This window comes from Pteropus vampyrus, unplaced genomic scaffold (assembly GCF_000151845.1).
Source record: "Pteropus vampyrus isolate Shadow unplaced genomic scaffold, Pvam_2.0 Scaffold206, whole genome shotgun sequence".
Classification (NCBI taxonomy): domain Eukaryota; kingdom Metazoa; phylum Chordata; class Mammalia; order Chiroptera; family Pteropodidae; genus Pteropus; species Pteropus vampyrus.
Window position 1 is genome coordinate 2826155 of NW_011888987.1, and position 9108 is coordinate 2835262.

The 9108-nt window shown below is 32.4% G+C and overlaps 1 protein-coding gene across 1 annotated transcript in view; it reads left to right on the forward strand.

Moving 5' to 3' along the window:
- The window catches only part of PPP1R3A (protein phosphatase 1 regulatory subunit 3A), a 49932-nt gene extending 41144 nt beyond the window's left edge, over positions 1 to 8788 (forward strand). The window contains exons 3-5 of the mRNA XM_023537956.1: positions 4322 to 4380; positions 4479 to 4603; positions 6422 to 8788. Coding sequence (XP_023393724.1) covers positions 4322 to 4380; positions 4479 to 4603; positions 6422 to 8788 — 2551 coding nt within the window. The remainder of the gene's footprint in view (positions 1 to 4321; positions 4381 to 4478; positions 4604 to 6421) is intronic.
- The last annotated feature ends 320 nt before the right edge of the window (positions 8789 to 9108 follow it).

Below are 9108 nucleotides of genomic sequence, written 5' to 3' on the forward strand. Positions count from 1 at the left end.
AGAATTCCCTCAGATTTTGTATGTCTGGAAATGTCTTACTTTCTCCTTCATATCTAAAAGATAGCTTAGTTGTATACATTATTCTAGGCTGGTAGATCCTTTCACTTAATAGTTTAAATATTTGATTCCATTCCTTTCTGTTTTGTAAGGTTTGCCCTGAGAATTCAAATGATAATCTAATGGGTTTTCCTTTGTAAGTTACCGGTTTTTTTCCCCCTGGTTCCCCTGAGAATTCTTTGTCGTTGATTTTTGATAACTTTAATACAATATGACTCAGTGAAGGCCTTTTTGGGTTGAGATAATTGGGTGTTCTGTTGACTTCTTGAATTCCAAGCTCCAGCTCATTCCTTAGATTTGGGAAATCCTCAAAACTATTTGTATGAAAATGCTTTCTAGTCCCTGCTCCTTCTCGCCTTCGAGAATGACTATTATTCTTATGTTTCCTCTCCTAATGGTATTAGCTAGTTCTTGAATTTCTCTTTTATTATTTTTTTTATTCTTTGGTTTCTCCCTTCTTCCTTCTGATTTATTTCTAGATTTCTGTCTTCAATATCACTGATCTTTTCCTTAATTTGATCAACTCTATTTCCCAAGCTTGCTATTTCATTTTTCTACTCTTACAGTGTTTTGTGTTTTTTTTTTAATCTCCAGAAGATCTATTCTGTTCTTTTTGAGATTTTCAATCTCCTTGCTAAAGAACCTCTTCTGCTCATCTAGTTGCTTTTTCAATTCCTAAATTGTTGATATGACTTGTTTTGGATCTCACTGAGTTTTTTCAGAAGCACCATCCTGAATTCTTTGTCACTTAAGTTGCATGTTTCTATGTCTGTAAGCTTATTTTCTGGAGATTTTTCTTCTTCTTTCTGAAATGACTTGTCACCTTGGTTGTTCATGGTGTTTAATGGACTATTTCTCGTCTGGGCATTAATGGAAATGTATTCTGCTGTGGTAGCTCTTATGCACAGATCTCATGCTCAGACGTGCTGGTGTGAAGTTTAGGTGTTTTTTGTTGAGTTTTTGATGTTCAGCTTATTATTGTTTCAAGAAGAGAGATCTGGTGACATCTCTCACTCAGCCATGTTTCTCCACACTTCAATTAGTTAGGTATTTTAATAATGTAATAAGCACCTGCAAAACTATCACTCAAGACAATAATTGACTTCTAACCATTTTCTTTCCTCATTCCTGTTCCCTAACTTGCCCTACCTGAGGAAATCATAATCTTGAAAATCAAGCTTTCTTATTTATATAACATTTAAAAAAATATTCTATGTGCACCTTGGTATATATATTTAAACAATTTTAGTCATTTTTAGTTTAATAAAAAAGAATATCCTCCAATGTAATGTTTTGGAATTGTTCATTTAATATTATTTTGGTAAGATTTATCCATGTTTTAGTAGGTCTCTGTGGTTTATTACTTTTGAGTGCTATATAAAATTCCTTTTTGTAATATGGCATAGGTTTGTGTCTATTCCTTTATTAATGATGAGCATTTGGGTTGGTTTAAGTTTATGCAGTTAAGAGCAATTTTTATCAATTAAATAGTATCTCCTTGTGGTTTTGATTTGTATTTCTTTGTTCTCTAATAATGCTGATCATCCCTTTGTGTAAATATTGGCTATGTTTATTTTATCTTCTGTGAAATGTATGTTCCTTTCTGTCTGATTTGATTGAAACCGTGGTGATTTCTTATTGATTTGTAAGAGTTCTTTATGTATTCTTGATTCTTATTTGTGTTGATTTTGTGTAAATCAAGTATCTCTCCTAGTATTTAATTTATATTTTTTCATTATAAAGATATCTTTTAATGAACAAAAGATTTAGATTTTAATAAATTTAAACTGACAATCTTTTTTTATGTCACTATTTTTTTCTGATTTAAGAAAACATTTCTTACTCTGAGATCAGAAAGATATTTACATATATTTTCCATTAACAACTTCAAAGTTTTTTACTTTAAGATCACAATCGATCTGGAGTTGGTTTTTGAAAAAATGTTATGCTAATTTCATCTTTTCCCATAAGAGTAGCCATTTTCCTTATTCCCATTTACTGAAAAGTTCCTTATTTCCTGGCTCTCTGACATGCTACATTTGTTATCTACCAGAGTTCTAGATATGTGTAGATCAGTTACTCAGTTCTCAGTCTTCATCTATCTCTGTGCCAAAGTTGCTGTCTTAACTAAATCTTCATAAGAACTCCTGAAATTAGGTAAAGCAGGTTCATTCTTCCTGCTATTTCTCAGAAATATTCCATCTATTTTTAGTCCTTTTCTCTTTAGAATCATATTTTCAAATTTTGTAAAAATTTTATTAGAATTTTGATTAGAATTAAATTGAATCTTTAGATCAATTTTAGAGCGAATATCTTCAAAATATCTTCTTCCAATCTATGAACATGATATATTTCTCCATTTTTCTGGGTCTTGATAACATTTTATTCTTTTCCTTGTAAGAGTCTTACTACATGTCTTCTATTAGTTCTTTTCATAAGCATTTGATATAATATTTAAATTTCATCTATTTCAGCTTCTCTTTCTTATATTTATTAATGAATCTAAGATTTCCCCCATATTTCTGCATTTGCAAGTTTTTATAAGACTTCAATATAATAATACATAGTTTTGCACCTAATTATTTGTCCCTAAAATGTCTTAAAAGTAGGTTCCTTTCTTTTGGATGTAATCATTTTTTAAAATTGAAATATTTTAGAGAATTAAATTAGAAAAATGATCAACAGCATTTTGGTTAGGCAAAAAGAAAAGGATTTAAATAGCTATTATTTCCCCTCTACAAATGAGATTTTCTGCATTGTTGTGGGAATAAAGAGGAAGCAGGAACAATTAAGTGATGTTTAATGGTTTATGTATTTTTAGCCCATAGATACTGTGCACATGGAGAAAGAAAATGTGGCAGCTTACAGTGTATTTCACAAAACTGGATCTTTACATAGTTATTGCCTCATTAAATAGCATAGATTTTTAGATTAAGTCAGCATCCATTATGTAAATCCTGTATTTTTTAATGAAATTATACACACACACACACACACACACACACACACACACACACACACACACACACACATATATATGCACACATTATTTTTATTCATGGGACCACTGGAAGGTACCAAATATTTTGGTTTAAGTTAAAATTAAGCATCATAAATATATACAATATTGAATTACCTTCCTATATGGTCAGCATAGAAGAATTTGTGATTTTTTTGATAGTTGAAAGAAGATTAGCCTTCCTGGGATTTGGATCAACATTGTCCATGTAATGAAGAACAGACTGTATTACACAAATTTTTCAGCTGTTGCCAACTCTCTAGATTTTTTTTATTGCAGAAGAAGTCATTGAGACCAATTACCAGAAGAAAATGCAACTGAAACAGAAGAAGAAAATGTGAATACTGGGCCAATCATTTCTGACTGGCTTACTTGTGACATAACTACACATAAAATGGGCTTCTTCACTAACATTGTTCTTGCTTGAATTTAGATGTGTCATGGACATATCTAAATTCTAATGTTTCCACAAATATATTTACAAACGGATTGCATTTGAAAGTAAAAGTATTTATCTTTCTCAATCAGAATATCATAGAAAAGAGAGTGTAACCCAATCATTTAAAATAATTTTCATAAATCATGTGTAAAATATATGCTTCCATATGAGCAATCTGAAGTGTTGGGGGTAAAATTGGCCTGTGGCAATACACACATAAAGTCTTTTAACTGAGTATAAATTTAGCTGCCTTTCAGTTTTTAGTAAGTTTGTTTTTTTCTTCTTTTCTGAAGAAAGAGAGCTAAAAGTTTCAAACCAAAAGAATTGTGAGGAAGATGGAAGAAAGCAGTTTATAGGACGACAAATGAACTCCCAGTTCATAAAACTTTATCATTTAAACCAAGAGAAAAATGTTTTCACTTGCAAAAATTAAATTCATAAATGATGGAATAATCTACATTTACATATATTTTTATTTTAGTTATATGTTTTAATATGAGCAACATAATAATTTTTAGAAAGAAAATTATGTAAATTGTGTAAATTATTTTTCAATTTTTCTACAACTAATATATACTTTTGCATCATTCAAAGAGGTCAATTTTATTTTTAAAACATACTAAATAAAAGTCTTTTAAACTAAAAAAATATATATATATACACACACACCCAAAGTAATGAAAGAAAATATAAAAGTTTATATAATATTTATTTGATTTGTTACTGGTTTGAAATTCCCCTGTATGAAAATACTTAGAAAATATAGACCTAGAAATATGTATAACATTTTGTTTTAAATTTAACAGTAAAGAAGAATCATCAGTAACATCATATGAGAATAACTTTGAGAATTCAAAGATTACAGGTAATCTTTCTTATTTAATTTTAAACAAAATCTATCTGTTTTATTATAGTCTACAATTATAACAATCTTACATAGGTACAATTATATTAATTTTTCAGATACCTATATCCCCAAAATTATTTGTTCTCACGAGGAGAAGGAAGACTTGGAAACCTGTAATCAAAATGTAAAAGATGCAAACAAGGAACATGATGAACATAATGAAAAAGAATTAGAGTTAATGGTAAGTGTTCTGGTTGCCACGGTATTAGAAAAGATGAATCCATTTCTGCTTCAAGGATACTACAACGCTGGCCTTTCAATAGCTTTAACTAATATAATTTGCAAATGTGAAAGCACAGCCTATTCTGTTCTTGTATCTAACTTGATCAACAGGGCACTTTGATTTAGGTATGCTGCTTCTGATCTCTGCAGTGGTAAATTAATGACATTCATGTATTATCTCTTTACCAGCAGTTCTGAGTAATAGTTTGTATGAATTACAGAAGAAGTAGCAATATCCTGATGTGCCTTTCTAATCTTTGTGACAAGTTTACACTTAGCATAAACTTGTCTGTAAAATGAGAGGACTGGACTAGATGATTGTTAGAGTTCTGTCCATCTCTACAAGTATTGAATTTAGCAGCATTTTTTTTTTACTTCCATCTTTGAGAATCTCAAACTTCCATATCATTGGAAAATCTTGAATTACCAAATAAACAGAAAATATCCTGTGCTATATTTTAAAACAGTAAACAAGTTCAGTACTGTATAATTTAGAATTAAATTTGTTATAAATTTCACACTTGGTGGACATTCAATCTATTTGGAATTTTAGGAATATGGTTGAGATAACATTTTTATTACAAAAGAAGAAATAGGAGTAAACAAGTCATATAATGCAACTTATCTTTTGCCTCTTTAAGTGTCAGTGCTGAAACAGAAAAGAAAAAGAGCTCATCTCTTTCCCCACACATTCCCCCTTTTCTATAGTGATATAGAAGCTGAGTCACTAAAGTATGCAATTTACTTTGCTTCACCTTTAAGAAACTACAAAGTTGTCATTCAGTGTGAGAATTCTCACCAGCTGAAAGTGAACATCGCCATTTTTTCTCAAACCACAGACTATGATGAAAGGGCCCTGAAAAATCATATACTTCACCAATACACCTCATTACAATGAGCAGGCTCAAATATAAAAGTTGTTTAGAAGTTACTGAGATTGTACATCCAATAAATGAACTCAGAGCTATAATTTAGATGCTAATTTGCTCCATGCTGATGTTAATGCATAAAACAATGAAGCTCTATAATAGATGGAAATACAACCAAATCTGTAGAACCCACAGGCATTGGCTTACAAGACAGCTGTGCAGTTGACAAGTAACATGAGCCTTATGTGAGAAGAAGGGGAAAACGTAAGATTTGCATATAATTATTGAGATCATGCAAATGTCAGTTATGAGGGGGAAAAAAAAAAACAGGCATCTCACTGTTAAATCCTGACAGTTGGCATCACTGAAGAGCTCAAATACATTTGAGTACCAGTTGGCAGAGGGTCATTAAAACAGAATTTGCAGAGACATTAACTCCCTCACTTTTCTTTGAGTGACGTTTTGCTATTAATAGTTTGCAGAGGTTTTGCAGAAAACATATTAATAAGAGAAACTGTAATAGGGACACCTATAGCAACTGTGAATGCAGCAAGGGGCACCCAGGAAGCTGCTCTCTAATTGATTAGCATGGAGCTATCAATGTGTATATCCTAAGTAAGGAGAAAGTGAAATGACAAGTAAGAATAGTTGAATAATACAATGTGATATTTGGAAGCTGGGAAAGAGAGTGATTAATTTTGGCCCTTTTTCTTATTAATCTCATTCCCAAGTCATAGCCTACAAGGATCTCCCCCAAAATATTGGGCTTCTAGAATTTGTGCTACATCCACAAACGAAATGAGTCAAGGAAATTTAGCAGATAATTGGTAGCTAAGTTAATGAAAACTATAATTTATTTTGTATATTTAAAATCATTTGGTCATTATTTCTTGCTTTTATTCCTCAAGATAAAACAACACTTAATAAGAAGTACGGTTTCCAGAGATGAAAAGAATACATTTTCAATGGATCCAGTCAATTTTCCAAATAAAGCTGAGAGGTTAGAGAAGAAGCATATCCATGATGAAGTACACACTGACTTGTTTAAAAGGACTTTGTCTCCAAGTTTATCAGCAGAGAGCTCCTTAAAGGGAAGTTTTCCTGGCAATGAAAAATATTCTACAGAAAAAGAGTATAGTCATCAACCTTCAGAGGAAATTACTTCATGTATGAGGAAAAGGAAGTCACCATTGAGAAATACTAGCAGTGATGAATTAGTGCAATTACATATCAGCAACAAAGAAGTATTGGATGATAATGCTAATCCAGCCCAAAGGAGAGGCAGAGTGCAAATAACTTGTCCCTCCTCAGATCAACTAATGGCAGACAATCTTAATACAAAACATGAAGGGGGAGTTAAGAAAATTAAAATAAAAGATTGGAAATGTTTAAAAAGAGATTTCCATTCGGATTTCCATTCAGAAGAATCAATAGAAAAGGAATCTTCCAAGAAAGATTATGGGAATGGTAAGAATGAGAAAGAGAAACAAAGAATACATTTAGGTGATAATGAAAAGCAAAGCAAAAATTTTCAGTCAATCTTACATGACCAAAAAAAGGCAAGACACTCTGAAATAAGTGTGGAAGGGGTTGGAGCTAGTAACAGAGAACTAACTGTGCTGCTGAGTAAAGATACCACAACCTCTAACCAGGCAATCAGAGCAGATTTGTTTCATTCACCAAAAAAAAATCTAAATTTGGAAGAAGCTGTGCTAACAATCCCAGAGCCTGATCTCTTGACTACTAAAGGCACTACTTTAGAAGGGATGACTGGTCAAGTTCATTCACCAAGAAATGGAAATGTTTTGAGGAATGAATATCTTTTCCAAGTTGGAGAAGGAAATCTAGATTGGGTTAATCCTGAGGATCAGAATATGAGCACACAGCATAAACAATGTCAGAATTTTCTGGAAATTCAGGGAAAGGTAAGAGAAAGTAAGACAAATATAACAGAGCAGATCAAAGAACAAGCAGATTATGAAGATATATGGGGGGGAAAAAGTAATAAGAGTTTGAAAGTTAGTCCTACAGAAGAATTGTTTACCTGCCAAGAAACAGTGAGCTGTGAACTGTCTTCTCTAGCTAATCATGGTATTACTGAGAAAGCAGAAGCAGATACAGCTTATATAATTAAGACAACATCAGAAAGTACTCTAGAAAGCATGTCTACTAGAGAAAAAACAGTAATTGCTAAGCTACCTCAAGAGACAGCACAGAGTGACAGGCCCATCGAGGTAAAGGAAACTGCATTTGATCCACATGAAGGGAGAAATGATGATTCACATTATACCCTTTGTCAAGGAGATGCAGTAGGTGTAATCTGTGACAATGATTTTGAAAAGAAATCATGTTTAGGCATTTGTAATGTACATGCAGATGAAATGAAAAAGAAAGAAACCATATCTGTGTACAATCCTGGGAACCTACATGATAGGAAGAAACTTCGCATTGGAGATATAACATCTGCAGAAGAATCCTTCCAGTTCATTACAGGTAATGAAAAAGTAGCCTCAAATCTGGATTTGCATTTCCGAATGTTGCCAACAGACAAAAAAATATTTCCAGAAAATAGAGATCATGGGCAGGTCCAAGAATTATCAAAGGAAACGAGTATAGATGCCATTACTCATTCTGCTTTAAACGCAGACACTAATAGAGTTCCTGGGAATGGCTCCCATGTTTCCGATCACCATGCTAAAACTTCAGTATCATCTTATGAACAGTCAATTGCTGTAGAGAATTCAATTACTACCATGATCCTTCAATCTATCCCTACTAAATCAGGATATAATTATAATCCAGCAAGTGACATCCAGGGTATTGAGAAGAACCTATATTCTGGGTCTATACTTGAAGAAGTTCCCAAAAGTTCAGGTAGTAGGAGAGAAAGATGTATAGGCCAGATTTTCCAACAAGAAGAAAGCAATGTAGAAAAATCTCTAGGGCCAACAATTTTAATCAGTGAAACTATTGAGAACATGGATAAAAATGAAGAATTAATAAACTCTGGACAATCACTGTGCTTCTCAGGTGACAAGGAATCCGAGAACTCTGCTACTGCTAATCTCTCTGCCCAAGAAAGTCAAGCTCAAAGCAGTGAATCTCTGCTTTTGAAATATGCCAACTCTAAAATACCTTATTTTCTTTTGTTTCTGATATTTCTTATAACCATCTATCAGTATGACTTAATGATTGGATTGGCATTCTATCTTTTTTCATTGTACTGGCTATCCTGGGAAGGGGGGAGACAAAAAGAGCCTGTCAAAAAGAAGTAATATCAGCACTATTATAATTCTCTCTTCAAAGATAAGCTATTCAGCCCCAAACGTTTGGATTGGTGAAAAAGACTATTCATTGTTCAAAGAGCCAGTGCAGTTTTTCTCTCGAAGGATCATTTAAAAAAGAATGTGTATGAAGTTGCTCTTTTATATAAGTAATTATTCTATATAGGACCATTATGTTTGGATCATTAAATACCTATATGAATATGAGATCTGAAGCACATCAAGTTGAAATTAGGTACAGCTGTTGCTCCTTAGCACGCTATGAAGTTGCAATGCTTCATGTCTCTTCACTACTTAGAGTGCCAATTCTT